We start from the raw sequence: 19,243 nt of genomic DNA, 5'->3' as shown, positions 1-19,243 counted from the left end.
GAATGGAACCACCAAGGTCCCTCCCATCTGTTTCCTCATTGAGCTCAGATGGCAGCTGTTTTATGGGCCTGTCCAAAGGGCACCATTAGGTGCCTTCAATTGGGGGCTATTGTAGGGGAAGGGAGATAAGGCATCTGGGAGGTAATGAGTAACCCCATGGGCCCAGGTAACAAGGACGAGAGGTACAGGCTGATCCAGAGGGCACAGGGACATATCTGCCACTATAAAGGGCTCACCACACTCACCTCCCCAACAGCAAGAGGCTGGCACCCATGGCAGGCTGTGGGATGAGCTGCCTAAAGATCCTGGGGGCTGTGTTTGGGGGGGGCCTGCTGCTAACAATTGGAATTCTGTTGGGCCACTTTGCCATCCCCAAAGGGGAGACTGGCCAAGGAGCACCCAACTGGGTGAAGACCGTGGGCCGGGATCTGGATGAATCCCTGCTGCAGAGCTTTATGGATCAGGTGGAGAGCGGGAAGATCCGGGAGAATCTGAAGTAAGGAGGGGAGGAGAGATGGAAAAGCCCCATTGAATTCGCCCACATTCAGGTGATCCAGGAGCGCTGGGCTCTTCAGGGCAGGATCACCCCCTACCCTCCCTCTCTAGCCCTATCCTCTGGGGGACAGGATTCTTCCATAGAGTCTATTCTCCCATTGGGCCAGCTAGCCTCCTCTCCGCCTATGGCCAGGCTGGAATCAGTGCCCCATAGAGGGAGATGCCCTGTATGCTCTAACTTCTAGCCCCCATTCTGGGAGAGGAGTGGGGTTTAGTGGTTGCAGCAAGGGGGGAGCAGGCAGCAAGGAGCCAGGACTCCTTGGTTCTGTCCCCCACCAGTACCTGCTGAGCTGCTGTCTTGGGGCAGCTGGGATCTTAGGCAGTCCACTGTGCCCTCTCCAGGGCCCTGGCCGCCCGGCCCCACATGGCCACAACTGAGGGGGACGAGGAGCTCGTGAAGCTGATGCTCAGCCGCTGGCAGGACCCACAGACCGGTCTGGACAGCGCCAGCGAGGATGTATACGGCGCATTCCTGTCCTTCCCTGACCCACAGAAACCCAACAGCGTGACCGTGGGTGTGTGGGGGCACAGTGGCAGGACTGGGGTCCGGGAGGGAAGGCTGAGCAGGGGGCTGGAGGGATGGGGTTTGCAAGGAGGGCAGGGGAAGTGGGTGCAAGGGTGAGGGGGACATTAGGGAAGCTGGGCACAGAGGCTTGTGGGGTGCTAGATAGGCCCTAAGGCCGTGGTCCCCAACACGGTGCCCGTGGGGGCATTTGCATGCACCCGCCAGGTGCTTGGGGCTGGCCTGGCCCCAGGCACATTGCGCACGGTGAGCGCCGGCCCCGGGCGCGCGGCGCTTGGCGGGGGGGGGGCGCCGGCTCCGGGCACGCGGCGCTTGAGGGTGGGGGCGCCAGCCCCGGGCGCGCGGCGCTTGAGGGTGGGGGTGCCGGCCCCGGGTGCTTGGCACGCGGCGGGGGAGCACCGGCCCCAGGCGCGCGGCACTTGGCTGGGGGAGCGCCGGCCCCGGGCGCACGGCGCTTGGCGGGGGGGCGCCGGCCCTGGGCGTGCAGCCCTTGGAGGGGGCACCGGCCCCAGGCGCGTGGCTATGGGGGGGCCCCGTCCCCGGGCATGCGGCTATGGGGGGGGCGCCCCCGGGTGCGCAAGTGTCCCCGCCCCCTGGCGCCCGGCGGGCGAACGGCCACGCCCCCTGGCGCCCAACAACCTCAAAAGGTTGGGGACCACTGCCCTAAGGCATCTGGGGATAGAGAAGGGACAGGCAGCAGTGACTGGGGTAGGTCGAAGGGGGAGATTAATGCAGCTGAGGCCATAGAGCTGGAGGGCCAGGACAGGGTAAAGGGGGGCAGGGATAGATGAGGCAGATTGGGGCAAAGGTCGGCATGGGATGTCCCACAGTAGGCACCCTTCAGCTGATGAGATCTGCCTCCGTCCCCAGTGGAGAACAGCAGCGAGAAGAATGTGACAGCGGACCAGGCCCATGCAGATGTGGTTCAGCCCTATGCTGCCTACGCCCCCCCAGGGACTCCCAGGGTATGGAGTGGGGCTGGGTATAACCCCTGGAGGCCTCAGCTCAGCCGCCCTCCACTTGTGCCCAAGGGCTGTCAGCCAGCTATCTTATCTCCTCTCCCAGTCAGGACCATGCACCTTCTTTTATGAGCCCATCAAGGCTGCGGGGATGTCTGTGCCTAGGGTGACATGCCAACCACTGCGTATCTATGGAGACAGACAATCCTATAAACAGCTGTCACCGAGCCATCAGTCATTTATTCCCAGCCAACCACACAGGGTGTTACTCCAATAGCTGCCCTCAGGCTGGGGAGGCAACAGCCGTCTATCCCTTCCATCCCCTTGCTGATGCCCACATGGCCATGGAGCCAGGCAGACATACTTCCATGTGACAGCCACGGAGCCCCTGGGATGAACAGCAAACATCCTGCCAAGGGCCAAATACTCATAGATAAACCACACATGCCCTTTGCCAACAGCTACATGTCCACAGAGACAGTCACGCCAGCTGGCACCACGAGACAGCCACATATTCCCAGAGACACATCGTCATGCCAACTGCCATGTATCCTGAGGGATAAACAGCCGCCCTCAGCCCATTGCTGTGCCAACAGTCAGGGATCCCTGGAGACAAACAGGCCTCCCCTCCCCACGCTGACAGCCATGTACCATGGAGACTAATGGCTGCTCTCACACCAAAGACCTAAGTGGGTCCTGTCCTCTCTACCTTGCCCTCCCTCCCCTGCCCCTCTGATCCTCTCTCTCCCAGTGCCCTGGGGTTGACCCTCTCTTCTCCCCTCAGGGAAAGCTGGTCTATGCCAACCAGGGCAAGCGCAGTGACTACCAGGAGCTGGTCAATATGGGCATCGACTTGAATGGCACTATTGCCATCACCCGCTATGGGGGGGCTGGCCGTGCCGACAAGGTGAGGAATGTTCAGGGCCTACAGGTCTCAGATACCAGGTGGCCCCCTTGCATGGCAGTGGGGGGGGAGCCATTTTCTCTCTTCCTGCCCCCTCATCCAGTTGCTCCCTCTCTGCCCTTCCATCCTAATTACCCCTATCCCTTGTCCCCTGATTTTATCCTATCACCCCTCTCCCCGCCCCATTACACCAATCCCTTTCCCCAACCTCTGACCCAAGGCCCCTTCAAAAGAACATAAGAACGGCCGTACTGGGTCAGACCAAAGGTCCATCTAGCCCAGTATCCTGTTTACCGACAGTGGCCAGCACCAGGTGCCCCGGAGGGGGTGGACCGAAGACAATGATCCAGCGATATGTCTCGTGCCATCCATCTCCAGCCTCTGACAAACAGAGGTCAGGGACACCATTTCTATCCCCTGGCTAATAGCCTTTTATGGACCTAACCTCCATGAAATTATCTAACTTCTCTTTAAACTCTATTATAGTTCTAGCCTTCACAGCCTCCTCTGGCAAGGAGTTCCACAGGTTGACTATGCACTATGTGAAGAAAAACTTTCTTTTATTAGTTTTAACCTGCTACCTATTAATTTCATTTGGTGTCCTCTAGTTCTTCTATTATGGGAACTAATAAATAACTTCTCTTTATTCACCCTCTCCACGCCACTCCTGATTTTATATACCTCTATCATATCCCCCCTCAGTCTCCTCTTTTCTAAACTGAAAAGTCCCAGTCGCTTTAGTCTCTCTTCATATGGGACCCATTCCAAACCCCTAATCATTTTAGTTGCCCTTTTCTGAACCCTTTCTTTGAGGTGAGGAGACCACATCTGTACACAGTATTCAAGATATGAGACATCCAATCATCCCTGTCCCCATTTCCCCCGTTCCACCAGCCCCTGCACTTCCTGCCCAAAGTCTGTCCCCCATCTGGTCACCCCCAAAGTCTGATCAGCCTCAGGGACAGGGGAGGCTGGAAGAGTGACCCTCCCCAGGATGGGGAGCTGGATGGAACAGTCATGGAATGCCACCAGGGTGGGTGGAAGTCCAGCAGGGAGAAACTGAGGCAGGAATAAGAGCACACTCACCATATGTCCTCCAGTCTGGGCCATAGTGTGTGCGTGTGTGCGGGGGGGAGGGGACAATCCATCTCCCCTTTGCACTCCAACCCCGGCAATGGTGGTGATGGTGGAACGGGTAGTCTGACTGATGCGAACCCCCAGGCAGTGAACGGGGCAGAGTTCGGTGTGGCTGGCGTGGTGGTGTATACAGACCCTGCGGACATCAATGATGGGCGGGCGTCTGAGAAGGAGACTTACCCCAACTCCTGGTACTTGCCTCCCTCCGGTGTGGAGCGGGGCTCTTACAACGGCTACTTCGGAGACCTGCTCACGCCCTACTACCCTGCTAAAGGTAACGTGCCCGGGCAGGGCAGGGCGGGACTGGCTTTGACCCACAGTGCCTCTTGCTGCTCCCACCCATGAAGGGATGGGGTGGCTGTCCCAACCCCCTGCCAGTGAGGCCGAAAGCCTCCTTGAATTGAACCCCCGACCCCTGCTCTCATTCATCCAGAAAACACCCCATTCTCTACCCCCAGCTATATCCTGTGGTGGGGAGTTCTGCAGATCAACCAAATCCATGTGGGGAACTGCTGCCCTGGAGTGCCCCCTATTCCCTGGACTACAGAGCCCATCTGTCCTCCTCCAGCCCATTCACCCCACATCCTCTCCTTCCCCCACCAGCTGCACAGAGCCCAAAAGTCTTGTCTCACAGTTCTGTGGTTCTAACCACTCCCCCTCCAGACCCATGAATAGGACCCAGGAGTCATGACTCCCTGGCTTCCTGGTCCTCCTTGTGGTCCCCTTAACACCTCAGATCCCAGTCTGGACTCTGCCCACCTTCTATGGCAGCAAATGAACCCCTCGTCCCTGACAGGGCACTGGGAAATGAGCCCCTTTCTGATCCATCTGCCTCTCCCTCGTAGACTTCACCTACAGGATCAAGGAGTCAGAGATCCAGGGGATCCCGCCGATCCCAACTCAGCCAATTGGCTTTGAAGATGCCTTGATGCTAATCTGGTGGGTGACTAATTCAGTGGGGTTCAGGCAAATGAGAGGTGAAATCTGGCAGATTTCCCTTCCCCCGAGGCTTCTCCCTGCCCTACTCCCCACTAGATTTGCAGTCGTCTCCCCTGGCTCCCCATTTACCTGTAGCAGGACACAGCAGGTGAGAATTGCTAGTGGCTGGAGTACAGGACTTGGGGAATATTCCTGGCTCAGCCCCCAGCCTTCTGGGTGATCTTGGACAAGACACTTCCCCCACGTTGTACCTCAGTTTCCCTATCTCGAGAATGGAGATAATGGCGCTGAGTGAGAAGCAGTGGAACAGGTGGCCGGGGGCGGAGGGGGGGGGGGGCGCAGGTAATACACATGTGCACTGTCAGCTTTAGCCACTAGGTGGCAATAACAACTCAGACTCCAAGTCTCTTTGTTAAAAACACAATCATGACAGGCAGGGAAAGAAGGCCCCAAAAGGAAATGCAGCCAGGCCCCACCCCCTTCCCCTTCCGATTCTAGCAGTGATGCACCACTGAGGTCAGGACATTCACCTGAACTGAATTACCTGGATCATCAGCTCTTTGGGGCAAGAACCCCACTCCAGAGGCGGCTGCATCGCAGGCCCAGGCAAGGGTTCCTGTATAAATGGCCCCCACACTGGACCCAGAAAGAATTGCATCTCAGTAGTGGGGCGGAATAACTGGGGCTCCTGGGACTTCCACCGTAAGATAATACCTAATGCCCAAGGCAATGGGCAATGCCTCATCGTGCAGTCCTGCCTGCCTCATTGTGCACCTGCTCTATTGTACCCACCATCACTCCTCCAGGGCTATGGCTACACTGGCGCGATCTTGCGCCAGAGATATGCAAATGAGGCTAAGCGTGGAATATCGCCATGCCTAATTTGCATATCTAATGAGTCGCCATTTTTGCAGAAGAGGCTCTTGCGCCAGAAGGAGCTGTCTACACTGCCCCCTCTTGCGCAAGAAAAACCCTCTGGCGCAATGCCGTTATTCCTGAAAATAATCAGCGTAGCAGCATTGGGCAAAAGGGTTTTTCTTGCGCAAGAAGGGGCAGTGTAGATGCTCCTTCTGGCGCAAGAGCCTCTTCTGCAAAAATGGTGACTCATTAAATATGCAAATGAGGCTCAGCGATATTCCACGCTGAGCCTCATTTGCATATCTCTGGCGCAAGATCGCGCCAGTGTAGACATAGCGCAGGGCCAGGAGGATTTTATGAGAAGTGGATGGAACAGCCCAATAGCACATATTGCCTTAGCTAAAAACACCAAGCACGAGTGTACAGTGAAATGTATATATGAAGGGAGTGTGGTTCAATGGCTACAGCAGGAGGAGCTGGAAGCCATCCATCGCCTGGGTTCTCTTTCCAGCTCTGGGAGGGGAGTGGGGTCTAGTGGTCTGAACAGCAGATTTGCGAGCCAGGGTTAGACGGTGATAGGGGGAGGCTAGGAGTAAAGACTCCTGGGTCTGTCCCAGATCTGGGAGAGGCACAGGCCCCAGTGGGCTGGGGAAGAGGTAGCTGGGAATCAAGATTCCTGCGTTAATTTCCCAGCTCTGATTCCCTATACACGCCCTGGGACTACTCTCTTCACTTCCTGTGCCTCTGTTTCTCCATTAGGGTTGCCACATGGTTTCACAAAAAATACCGAACCCCACCCAAAAAAAACACGCTGGGAAAAAATTCTGTTGAGCAAAAAGAAAAAGGCGCAGGAAAAGTTGTTGAGCAGAAAACAAAACCAAAAACCAAAACCAAAACCAAAACCAAGAGCCGAAATGCAGTCGCGGCCCCTTTAACTCCCAACCTGAGTGATCTGCGCCACATGTCCCACGCGGCCTTTCATCGGCACCCGCGACGGCTACTTTCTGAATGTTTTTACTGGACGGCAGGCACAAATACCGGTTCAATGCTGGACACTTGGCAACCCTAATCTCCATCTATAACACAAAGACACCCACCCTGCACCTGCTGGAGAGTGTGGAGGTCCCCGGGGTTTGATTGATTCATGGTGTAAAGCACTAGGAGTGTCCCAGGGAAAAATGCCAGAGACTAAACACAGGAATGTTCCTACCAGGGGTGGGAATGCAGCCTTTGTGGCCAGGGAAGATGGACAGAGGATGCTGGGTGCTTTTGGGGAGGGGCAGAGACTCTAATAACCCCATTTATCTCTGGCCCTATGTCTTCTAGCAACTTGGATGGCCCTGAGGCACCCTCAGCCTGGCAGGGCTCTCTGAACTGCACCTACAAAGTAGGGCCAGGATTTCGCACGGGGGGAATGTTTCCCAACACCAGGTATGGACGGGGCCAGGATTGCATCAATCCCACCAAAATCACCTGGGAATCTCTACTCCTCCCCCATGCCCTGTGCAGACTCAGCCCCCCCCCCCCCCCGCACTGCCTAGTGGTGTGTTCCCAGTAGACACAGAGATTAGGTCAAACCATACAGTCTGCTTCCTGGGAGGTAACACTGCTTCAGATCTCATCTGTCAGTACCCAAGCCAGAGAGACCAAGCAGGTGGCTCCTGTGGTCCAGGGCACAGCTCACCCACCTTACTCCAGGCTGGCTTTCTGCAGACTGACTGCTGCTAGGCCCAGATCCATGCTTCAGTGCTGAGCCCCCTGCCTGTAAGCAGGACCAGAAAAGTCCCTGTGAATTTAAAGTGATCCCGAGCTGAACAGGATTCAAGACACCACATCATGACCCTAGCTGACCCCAAATCCCCCACTCCCACTGCACTGACCCCAACTTCCTCCAGCACCAGTTCCCCTCTCCAGACTCCCTCACACAAACCCCTCCCCCAAACACACCAACTCCTCCGATCCTACTGCACCAACATCAGTTTCCCCTCCCTGACCCTCGCTGCAATGATCCAAAGGGCACATTCCCCCAAGCTCCTCTGGGATCCTCCCATCCTGACCCCCATCCCTGTTCCCCTCTCCTTCCCCATCATGTCAACCCCCACTGCACTGACGCTGATGCCCCCCACCCCCTGCTGGGCTGACCCCCGCTGCTCCTGCTCTCCCCACAGTGACGTCCAGGTCAACGTCCACAACCAGCGACGCATCAAGAACTCCTCCAACGTGATGGGGTTCATCCGGGGCAGTGAGGAGCCTGGTGAGTGTCCCCCAGAACCACCACCAAGCACCCCCACTTACCACCACTCCCAACCCCCATTTTCCCAATCCCCCAACCCCAAGACAGGAATGTCCCTCATACTGCCCCTCTTCCCCCCCCACACCCATTCCTCCAAGCTCTCATTTGCTTCTCCTGCCCGTGTCCTGGAGCACCCCTCAGTGGGCTCCCCTTCCCCCACGCCCAGTGACCCTCAGCCCCCCTAGTACGGCTCCTTTACCATCTGGGCTCCCAGACAGCAAGCTCCCCAGACACACTCCCTCCAACACCCCCATCAGCAGCAGGGCTGCAGCTCTCCCCTCCCCTCCACAGACAGGTACGTCCTATACGGCAACCACCGGGACAGCTGGGTGCACGGTGCCATCGACCCCAGCAGTGGCACGGCTGTCATGCTGGAGATCACCCGTGTGCTGGGCAAGATGCTGAAAGAAGGTGAGCATGAGGTTTGGGTCGGGGGTTCACTGGGGTGCAGTTATCCCTAGTGCACAAGTGGGGAAACCGAGGCACAGAGCGGCCTTGCTCTCAACGTTAGCAGCACATCTGTGGCAGACCCCAGTTGACCGGGCTCCCAGAACCGCCCTGCTCGAAGCGTTACGTCTGAATCTCCGGGGTGTGTGTGTGTGTGTGTGTTTCTCCACAGGGAAGTGGCGTCCCAGAAGGTCCATTATCTTTGGCAGTTGGGGGGCTGAGGAGTTTGGTCTGATTGGCTCCACCGAGTACACCGAGGTAAAAACCTACCCAAGCAAGCGGGGGGGGGGGGGGGATGGTGGCTCCTCTTTGGAGGGGATATGGTGGAAGGGGGCTGTGACTGCTGCCTCCTGCTGTGCCCAAGGAGACTGTCCTGGTGTATGTGCTGATTGTGCTGTAGCTGGCCAGGATAGTTGCAGAACTGGCCTGTCACTCTGGGGGACTCTTCTCCCTGCCCCAGAGCCTGGGCCCAGATCGGGGGGCCCATGCCGCTCACCTGATCCCATTGCACTAACCTCTGGGTCCCCCCATTGCTCAGGAATTCTACAGCAAACTGCGGGAGCGGAGCGTGGCCTACATCAACGTGGACATCTCCGTCTTCGGTGAGTGTCCATCTGTCCTGCCTTCCTTCCTCCACTCTTGCGGCACTATCCCCTTCTCTGCGCTGTGCAGAAGGGCCTCGCCACTGGGCCCCGGCGGGCTGGGGTGTTTGTGGGGAGAAGGAGGAAAGCGTGCATGCGAAAGTGCACGTGCAATCAGCTGGGCACAAGTGTGAGAGCCTGTGTGCGACTGAACACGCGTCCAAGAAGGTGCACCTGAGTGGTAGTGCAAGAGCACACATGCCAGAGGGTGGAACTGAGGAGCCATGCAAGGAAGAACATGTGCAAAGCTGACACATGTGCAAGGGAAGCACACGTGCAAGAGCGTGCAGTTGGACATGCGGCCACGAGCATGAAGCTCAGGGCAAGTGCCAGGGCCTGCAAACAGTCGGTGCCAGCATGTCTCAATGAGAGCCGTGAGCAAGCAGTAGCGCAAGTGTGCTCAGGTGCACGCATGTGCAGAAGAGCACATTCCGCCAAACATAAGCAGGTGGCAAAGGGGGCAGAGGATGCTAGCCTGGATGTGCTGTGGTGTGGCTGGGTGGGGAAAACACCCCAGAGACGCAGGGCATGGCAGGTTGCCCTATATGAGCCAGCACAGCTCCTAACATGGCCTCTCCCTTGCCTTCCACAGCCAACGCCACCCTGCGAGCCCAGGGGACGCCACCCGCCCAGAGTGTCATCTTTGCAGCTGCCAAGCAGGTAGTAGGGGGAGGGGTATCCGTGTGTCTCTCCCCTCTCCTCCCACAGGGGAGTGTGACTCACGTGCACCTCTTCTAGGTCCAGTCCCCGGCCAGCTCCTCAGGGTCCGTCTATGACAATTGGAGAAACCACTTCAACCGCAACAGCCCCATCTACGGCAACATCCCCAAGTGAGACCCAGTCAGTGGGAGCCTCCCGCCACCCCTCTCCAAGGGTGGATCACAAGGAGTGGGAGGGACAGGAAGGGGGCCCAAGATCTCCTACTCTCGCCCCTTTCTATGGCTTGCACTCAGGAGAAAGCCTCATTGCTGGGGCAGTAGCAGATTGGGGGGATACTGGACTGGATGGGCCCATGGGTCTGAACCAGATTCTGCTCCACTCAGGGATGTTTCCCCTTCCTGCCCCTCCCCCCTGCCCGGCCTGAGCCATTCACCACTTTCCATTCCCCGCACAGCTTAGGGACCCTGGGTGCCGGGAGCGACTATGCCTCCTTCATCCATTACCTGGGCATCACCTCCATGGACATCGCCTACACCTATGACAGGGTAAGGACACCTGCGGCCTTGGGATCATGGGATCATAGAATCATAGAATCCTAGGGCTGAAAGAGTCCAGCCCCCTGCCCAGGACAGGACCAATCCCAACTAAACCATCCCAGCCATGGCTTTGTCAAGCTGGGACTGAAAAACCTTTAGGGATGGAGTTTCCACCACCTCCCTAGGTAACCCATTCCAGTGCTTCCCCACCCTCCTACTGAAATAGTTTTTCCTAATATCCAACCTAGACCTCCCCCACTGTATCTTGAGACCACTGCTTCTTGTTTTGCCATCCGTCACTTCTGAGAACAGCCTGTCTCCATCTTCTCTGGAACCTCTCTTCAGGAAGTTGGAGGCTGCTATCAAATCCCCCCTCACTCTTCGCTTCTGCAGACTAAATAAGCCCAAATCCCTCAGCCTCTCCTCGTAGGTCGAGTGCTCCAGCCCCTAATCATTTTGGTTGCCCTCCGCTGGCCCCTCTCCAGTGTGTCCACATCCTTTCTGTAGTGGGGGGCCCAGAATTGGATGAAATACTCCAGATGTAGCCTCACCAGTGCCGAATAAAGGGGAATAATCACTTCTCTAGATCTGCTGGAAATGCTCCTCCTAATGCACTCTAATATGCCATTAGCCTTCTTGGCTACAAGGACACACTATTGACTCATATCCAGCTTCTCATCCACTGTAATCCCCAGGTCCTTTTCTGAAGAACTGCTACTTAGCCAATTGGTCCCCAGCCTGTAACAATGCTTGGGATTCTTCTGTCCCAAGTGCAGGACTCTACACTTGTCCTTGTTGAACCTCATCACATTGCTTTTGGCCCAATCCTCCAATTTCTTGGCTCCATTCCTGCCCTCCAACGTATCTACCTCTCCCCCTAGCTTAGTGTCATCTGCAAACTTGCTGAGGGTACAATCCATCCCCTCATCCAGGTCATTAATAAAGATATTGAACAAAACTGGTCCTAGAACCAATCCTTGGGGCACTCCGCTTGACACCGACCACCACCAGACATCGAGCCATTGATCACTACCCATTGGGCCCGACAATCTAGCCAGCTTTCTATCCAATTTACAGACCATTTATCCAATCCATACTCCCTTAACTTGCTGGGAATAATATTGTGGGAGATGGTATCAAAAGCTTAGCTAAAGTCGAGGTATATAACATCCACCAATTTCCCCATGTCCACAGAGCCATCATAGGAGCTAATCAGGTATGACTTGCCCTCGGTGAATCCATGTTGACTATTCCTGATCACATTCCCCTTTTCCAAATGCTTCTAAATGGATTTCTTGAGGATCCCCTCCATGATTTTTCCAGGGACTGAGGTGAGGCTGACTGGTCTGTAGTTCACTGGAATGTCCTTCCCTTTTTTTAAAGGTGGGCACTACATTTGCCTTTTTCCAATCATCCGGGACCTCTCCCAATCTCCATGAGTTTTCAAAGATAATTGCCAAAGGCTCTGCAATGACATTTGCCAACTCCCTCAGTACCCTCGGATGCATTAAATCCAGACCCATGGATTTGTCTGTCTAGCTTTTCTAAGTAGTTCTTAACCTGTTCTTTCTCCACTGGGGGGCTGTCCACCCCCTTCCCATACTGCATCGCCTAGTGCATTTGTCTGGGAGCTGACCTTGTCTGTGAAAACAGAGGCAAAGAAAGCATTGAGTACTTCAGCTTTCCACACATCATCTGTCACTAGGTTACCTCCCTCATCCAGTAAGGGCCCTACTATTATTGCTAATATGCCTGTAGAAACCTTTCTCGTTACCCTTCACATCCTTGGCTAGCTGCAATTCCAATTGCACTTTCGTCTTTCTGATTGCTCCCCTGCATTCTCGAGCAATATATTTATACTCCTCCCTAGTCATCTGTCCAAATTTCCGCTTCTTACAAGCTTCCTTTTTGTGTTTAAGCTCCCCGAAGATTTCTCTGGTAAACCAATCTGGCTGCCTGCCATATTTGCTTTTCTTGCTGCGCATCGGGATGGTTTGTTCCTGTGCCTTCAATAAGGCTTCTTTAAAATACTGCCTGAGCCGCCCTCTCTCCACAGACACGGCCGCAGCCCCAGATCCCTGCCCAGGTTGGCCTTTTATTGGGCGCTGGAAAATAGGCAGGGGACTGTAGCACTGGGCTATTTTGCTGCTACCCCGCAGGGGGCGCTCTCCTCTCACAGTCAGTGCAGACCCCTGTGTTGTGCTAGGGGGCACTGTATTACTGGGAGTGGAGTGGGGGGCTCAGTAGTGGGTGTTCTCCCTCACAGTGCTGACCCAGTGTGGGGCTAGGGAGCAGGGCAGGTAAGTCAGGCAGAGGTTTTGCTGGGGGATCCACCTCGCTAGGGGATGAAGGGGGCCTTGGGAACTGTGCCCCCTTTGTTTTCAGCTGCTTTGCCCTTTCCCTGCCCTAGAACAAGACATCTGCTCGGATCTACCCCGCCTACCACACGGCCTTCGATACCTTCGACTATGCTGACAGGTTCATCGACCCAGGTAAAGGGGCAAGGCGTTCACCTGGAGTGGGCACCGTGGAGGGAGGTTTAGGATACGTCTGATCTCTTTATCCCTGATTGGCCACAGGGTTCACCAGCCACCAGGCTGTGGCCCGGACGGCTGGCAATGTGTTGCTGCGGCTGGCCGACAGCCTCGTCCTCCCTCTCAACGTGAGCGACTATGGAGAGAAGCTGGATGAGCTGTACAATGTGGCTGCTCAAGGGGACTTCCTGGCCAACCTCAGTGCCAGCAATATCTCTCTTGGTATAAGTGCGACTCCTGGGTGGTATCCCCAACAGTCTCTGTCTTGCTGTGCAGCAGGAACTGGGGTGGTATCCCCAACAGTCTCAACAGTCTCTCTCTTGCTGCGCTGCAGGGACCAGGGTGGTATCCCCAACAGTCTCTCTCGTTGCGCGGCAGAGACTGGGGTGGTATTTCCAACAGTCTCTCTCTTGCTGCGCTGCAGGGACTGGGGTGGTATCTCCAACAGTCTCTCTAACTGCACTGCAGGGACCGGGCTCAGTAGGGGGCATTCCCCCCTCTTGGTCAGTCCCAGCTCCAACAGCCAATTGCAATGATGGGTGCACTCCCTACAGTCAGTGCTTAGCTTGATGCACACCTTGGTGCTAGGATTGGGGCTTAGCAAGAGGCACTCTCCCCTTGCAGTCTGTGCTGACCCCAGCACAAGGGGGCACTGGCTGCAAAGAGCAGCGCAAGGAGGTGTGGGAAGGTGCTGATGGCATAGGGAAGGGCTGCAGACCTGTTCTCTTACGCTTGGCCCTGCCCACCTTGCAGACCCTTTGAAGGCTGCGATTGGTCGGTTCAAATTGGCAGCGGCTGATTTCAACCAGCGGATAACAAAGCTGAAGGAAGAGGAATCACCCAGGTGAGACCCACCCCAGACTGCACGTGTATCTGCATACACTGCATGGGTGGATGTGCATGCACATGCCTCTCAGCCTGCCTGCCTCTGTACAACTGCATGCTGCACAGCCAACAGGCACTGTGGAAGGGGTCATGCATGTGTTAGCATGTTCACATACGTGTACACGGCCATGCTTGTGCAAACATCACCTGTGGGGCGGGATGTCTCTCCTGCTCTATGGACAAAGGACGAGTGGTCCTTGGACCCAGAGAAGCAGGGGTCTGAAGTCCTTAGTGAAGACCCATCTGGGAATGAAGCATAGAGTGGAAGGTCTCATCCAGTTTTCTGGAGAGTGAAGGGTTGGGACAAGCTCTGGGGGGCAGTAGGCAAGGCTGGGTGAGCTGATGGTGCCCCCCACAGGGGTCTCTAATTCTACTCTGGTCTCTCCTTCCTACCTCAGTCCTCTCCAGATCCGGATGGTGAATGACCAGATCATGCTGCTGGAAAGGGCCTTCCTCAATCCCCTGGCGTTCCCCAACAAATACTATTACAGGTAATGCCATCTGGGGGCTGGGCAGGACACCCGGGTTCCATTCCTAAGGGCCCATCTTCACCAGCCCCTACTGGATCCCGACGGAAATGTGTTGGTTGGAGGGGCATCAGCAGGACAATGAAGTGGAGGAGGGGCACAGGGCCACGAGGTTAGAGAAGAGGAGTCTGGAGTGGGGATTAGGGTTTACGGCTGGGGGGGGGGGGGTAAGAGTTGGGACTCCTAGTTTTTATCCCCAACCCTGAAAGGGAAGTGTTGCCTAGTGGTATACACATGGGGGCGGGGTACTGATATTCAGGACACCTGGAGTCTATTCCCAACTCTGCTGCTGACTCGCTGCATAACCCTGGGTAAGCCCCTTCTCTGCATGGCTGTTTCCCCATGTGTATCACAGGGCTAAGGTGATTTTGACCTCTCCCGTTCTCTTTCAATCCCTCAGCCATGTGATCTGGGCATCCAAATCCTCTAATCATGCCACCTTCCCAGGCCTGGCCGATGCCTACACCAATGCCGTGAAGACAGGGGACTGGGACCAAGTCCGGAAGCACCTCACTATTGTCGTGCAGGCTGTGGAGAGTGCTGCCTCCACCCTGGAAGCTGTAGCCTAAAATCTTGGGGTCCACCCCATCCCACCCTGTCGCTTAAACCCCAGCAGCTTACACAGCTCAACTAACCCTACACAGGGAGCAGTCTGGGCACCCCATCAACACAGGACACCCCCTCTGTGTCCTGTGCTGAGCTGATGGTGTCCCCTAGTGTGGACATTGGGGGGAAGAGCATGACCCCCTCAAATCCCAGTGAAAGGGGGTAACCTGCTCACCCAAAGGCCTTTTGTGCTTCATTAACCAAGCCTGGACTATTAAAGCAACAGATGATGCAGTGGCTGCTTCTGTTTGTCCATGCGGGTGGTGGGAAGCGCAGGATTGGCCTGGAGTCTCACAGGATCGGCGCCAATCTCCCAGTGACTGCTGGAAGCCTCCCTGGAGATGGAAATAGGCTAGTTCAGGAAAATGACATTAGGTCATGTTGGGAAAAAACCCTCCCGGAATAGCTCCCGTCAGATCTGGCAACCCTAAGGGTGGAAAATGAAACTCATAATGGCGCAGGGAGGCTGTCTTGGCCAGCATGAGCTTTGCTTCCACAGCGAGGTGGCCAGCTTGGACCTAGGCCCTGCTGCCATGGGTAGGGCAGCCATGACGGGACCCCTGGACCTCACGTTCACGGTGTGATCGCCTCCTGAGATAAAAACTGACCGCTCTGACACCAGCCATCCTGGGTCTGGCCCAGACATGAAGGGTTTTTTGTTTTGTTTTGTTTGAAAAGCCTATACTGTAGTTTTCAGTCTGTCTCCCTATTGAAACTCCTCTGGCCCATCCCCAGTGGTGCTGGGGGACAATCTGTGTCACCCAGGCTACCAAATGTAATGGGTACGTGGATTTTGGGGCCTGCTGCCGGAGCTCTCACCTCCACAGCTGCCTGTCTTCTACCTCCCAACCCTTCATCAGTTCAGCTCCCCCCCACCCAGCCTGACCTCTGCTCCTCTGGGGACTTTTCATCTCCCTCTCCCAGGCTTAAAGGGCTGTTGTGGGGTACCTCTCCCTCTTCCAGGTGGAGGGAGCAACTCTCCCTTCCCAAGCTGGGTGAGGATCAGTCCTGGGGGTGGACGGCCTGGAGCTGCTGGGCTCTTTGCTGGCTTCCAGCCGGGCTGAATTTCATGCGGGGAGTTGGGGTTCATCCCCAGATGAGCTCCAGCCCCATGGGAAATCCATCTTATCACACACTAAAATATTGTGAGTTGGGAGCACTGTCCACGGCACATTATAGGCCCCCCCCAACTGCAGAGTGGAGGGGGAGGGGAGTGGGTCAGGACTCCTAGGTTCTATCCCCACCTCTGGGACAGGCACTGGGGTCTTGCAATTCGTCTAGGGTAGAGTGCTGGGAATCAGGGTTCCTGGGTTCTGTTTTCATCTCACCCAATGCCTCAAATCCCAGTCCTGTTCTCTCTCTGCATCTCATTTTCCTCATTTCCAAACAGCAGTAACAACACTCCCCCACCTCTGGGCCTCACAGCCCCTGCTAGCCTGGCATGGCAGCCATGTTGGACCACATGGGTGCTACCTCTGAGGTGCCAACATCCAGGTGTCCAGATGTCACAGTCCAGGGCTACTGCAGTTGTATTTCCCCTAGGTGGCCCAGCAAGGGCTCCCCACCCCCACCCGAGCAGGGATGTAAAATCCCATTTAATTGGTTAACCGGGTAAATGTAGCGTTTAACTGATTAAAGGGAGGTGGGTGGGGAGGCCTGGGCTGGAGCAGGAAGGGCTGCAGTAGACCCCTCACCACAGGCAAGGGCTGCTCCAGCCCAACTGGAACAGCCCCTGCTTGCAGAGGGGGGTTGCACCAGCCCAGCAGGGTGGGCAGTGGGGGGCTCTGCCAGCCCCATGGAGGGCTGCTAACTCTCAGCCTGTGCAGGGCCCTGGCGGGACTGCTCCCAGCACCAATTAACCATTACCCAGTAAGCATCACTCGTTAAGGCACGTGCGGATGTGCACCACCACTAGAAACACATGGTGCTGGCTGTGGGTGCCCTGCTAATCAGCTGGGTGGCATCTGAATCTCTCCTGAGCAAGTGCCCAAGTGCCCAGCTTACAGGAATCCCTGCTGCCCAGCTCTTTGCTCTCCTGCTGGAGCCACAGCTCTCTCCCTTCTGAGCAGAAGACTGGCAAGCTGCCCAAGCCAGACTTGCTTGCTTTCTCTTTAGAGGCAAGCTAACAGCTTGAAGATACCACCTAGCACTTCCTAGGCAGGCCTGCATTATTCTTAAAGCAAAAGGTGCTGCAGAGGAAACAATACACGCACCTGCTCACATGCTCATGTTTACAGGAGCCCCAATCCCAACCTGGATTCTGGCAGGCACAATCTATCCACCCCGTCCCTCTCCATCCAGTGGGTTTCCTTGTGGTTACAACTACACCAAGGCTGTGTCTAGACTGGCAAGTTTTGCCACAAAAGCAGCTGCTTTTGTGGAAAAACTTGCCAGCTGTCTACACTGGCCGCTTGAATTTCAGCAAGAACACTGACTTCCCACTGTCTGAAATCAGTGCTTCTTGCAGAAATAATATGCTGCTCCCGTTCCGGCAAAAGTGCCAATGTAGACAGCTCAGATTTGTTTTGCGCAAAAGCGCGTCTAGATTGGCACGGACGCTTTTATGCAAAAAGTGCTTTTGCGGAAAAGCGTCTATGCCAATCTAGATGCTCTTTTCCGCAAATGCTTTTAACGGAAAAACTTTTCCGTTAAAAGCATTTGCGGAAAATCATGCCAGTCTAGACGTAGCCCAGTAGTGTGGGGACTCAGAAGGCTCCATCCTTCCAAACCCAATGGGCCCTTGCCCCTCTGCACCCTGGTCCTACCAGTTTGCTGGATCAGGAAGGTGTCTGTTTAAAACCAGGCTATTTATCCAAAAACTCCTTTCTTTGTCTCTTGGGCCCTTCAAAATCCAGCCTGATCTCATATCTGCATACCTCTCCAGGGGTGTCGCCTCTGGAAATGTGGCAGCCTGGATGAATTTGCCAAGTCCTGCTGTCTCCTATTGACTCATCCCATGGAAATACATGCAATTCCTCAGTACTGCAGACCCCATCACATTTTCAATACAACAAAGTGCAGAGATGTTAAAAGTAATTCAGGTCGATAACCCTCAGCCCGGATATTGCCAGCCTGTCACAGCAGGATGATCTGAATCCATAAACCAGACAAATGCCAGTGCACTGAGCACCTGGACAGACATCCCAGAGCAGGGACAATCCTGGGAAAACTTGCTGGTTAGCATGGCACAGCAGCCATCTTGGATCACGCAGGTTGGGCCCTGCTATCACGGCATGGTGGCCATCTTGTGCTGCTACCATGGTGCAGTGTCTTCTTGGACCACGTGGGTCAGGCCCTGCTACCACAGCACAGGGGCCATATGATGAGGCCCTGCTCCAGTGGCATGACAGGCACCTTGGACTGCATGTCTTTGACAAGGCTCAATTTGCAAGGAAGCTTGGCTTTTAGGTGCCAAACACAGCAACAGGCAGAAGCACCACGGCGGGGCAAGTGGGACTCCCTCCAGCCCAGCAAGCTGGCACAGACTGCAAGAGCAATTGCACATAACAAGGACCTGTACCAAATGGACAGCTCTCGCTTACCCTGCAATCTCGGTCCCGAAAATACTGGAGCAGCTCCCAGCCCTGATGGAGCATCAGCGGCCCCCCAACAATGGCAGCTCCCAGGGATCTCCCACTCCTTCCTGCAGGGCTCAGGGCTGGGGATGTGAAAGAAAGATGAGTTCGGTCTAGACACTTGGAACTGGGACACTTGGAACTGGGACTCTAGACACTTGGAACTGGGACCCATCCACAGCCACCCTGGATCTAGGCAGGGAGCCTCTTCCCAGCTCCACCCAGCTCCTGGCCCCACCTCCCTGTACTCACTGCAGGAGAGCAGCTATGGGTTGACACCTGCCCTTCAGATGTGTGGCCAGTGGCTCTGGGTATATGTACACTGCAAGGCTATTTTGGGGGACCAGAGGTATCCCGAAAGAGCTACCCCGCATCCAAGGAACATGCCTGTTATCATACATATAGTAGCCCAGTGTCTGAGACTCTGGAACACTGAAACGCTGGCTGTTCCCTCTGGGCGGTGCTGTTGCCTCCCGCCATGGTGCTCGGCTGACTTCTGTGCCACTCAGCAGGGGTCCCGCGTGGCGGCCTGGCTGAGCGGCACAAAAGTCAGCCAAGCGCCATGGTGGGAGGCAACAGTGCTGCCCAGAGGGAACAGCCAGGGGGTGGGGCCTGGATGAGTGTGCATCTCAGGAAAGGGCACCGGATTCAAAAGGAGGAAAGT

General features: G+C 55.8%; 1 protein-coding gene across 1 annotated transcript; it reads left to right on the top strand.

Annotated features, from left to right (window-relative positions):
* The first annotated feature begins 235 nt into the window (after window positions 1-235).
* Window positions 236-15,222, top strand: NAALADL1 (N-acetylated alpha-linked acidic dipeptidase like 1). The gene is made up of 19 exons (XM_089781151.1): window positions 236-496; window positions 898-1,070; window positions 1,931-2,043; window positions 2,822-2,944; window positions 4,163-4,352; window positions 4,924-5,017; window positions 7,202-7,306; window positions 8,044-8,129; window positions 8,460-8,579; window positions 8,788-8,873; window positions 9,154-9,217; window positions 9,849-9,916; window positions 9,995-10,086; window positions 10,371-10,461; window positions 12,863-12,944; window positions 13,032-13,208; window positions 13,740-13,830; window positions 14,270-14,362; window positions 14,799-15,222. Exons 1-19 carry the CDS (start codon window positions 273-275, stop codon window positions 14,965-14,967), a joined length of 2,241 nt encoding a protein of 746 aa, XP_089637277.1. The 5' UTR covers window positions 236-272; the 3' UTR covers window positions 14,968-15,222.
* The last annotated feature ends 4,021 nt before the right edge of the window (window positions 15,223-19,243 follow it).

The sequence above is a fragment of the Pelodiscus sinensis genome, chromosome 11 (genome assembly GCF_052426305.1).
Source record: "Pelodiscus sinensis isolate ZL-2025 chromosome 11, ASM5242630v1, whole genome shotgun sequence".
Classification (NCBI taxonomy): Eukaryota; Metazoa; Chordata; order Testudines; family Trionychidae; genus Pelodiscus; species Pelodiscus sinensis.
The sequence above is the reverse complement of the archived record's forward strand: the minus strand, read 5'-3'. Positions and strand labels throughout refer to the sequence as shown.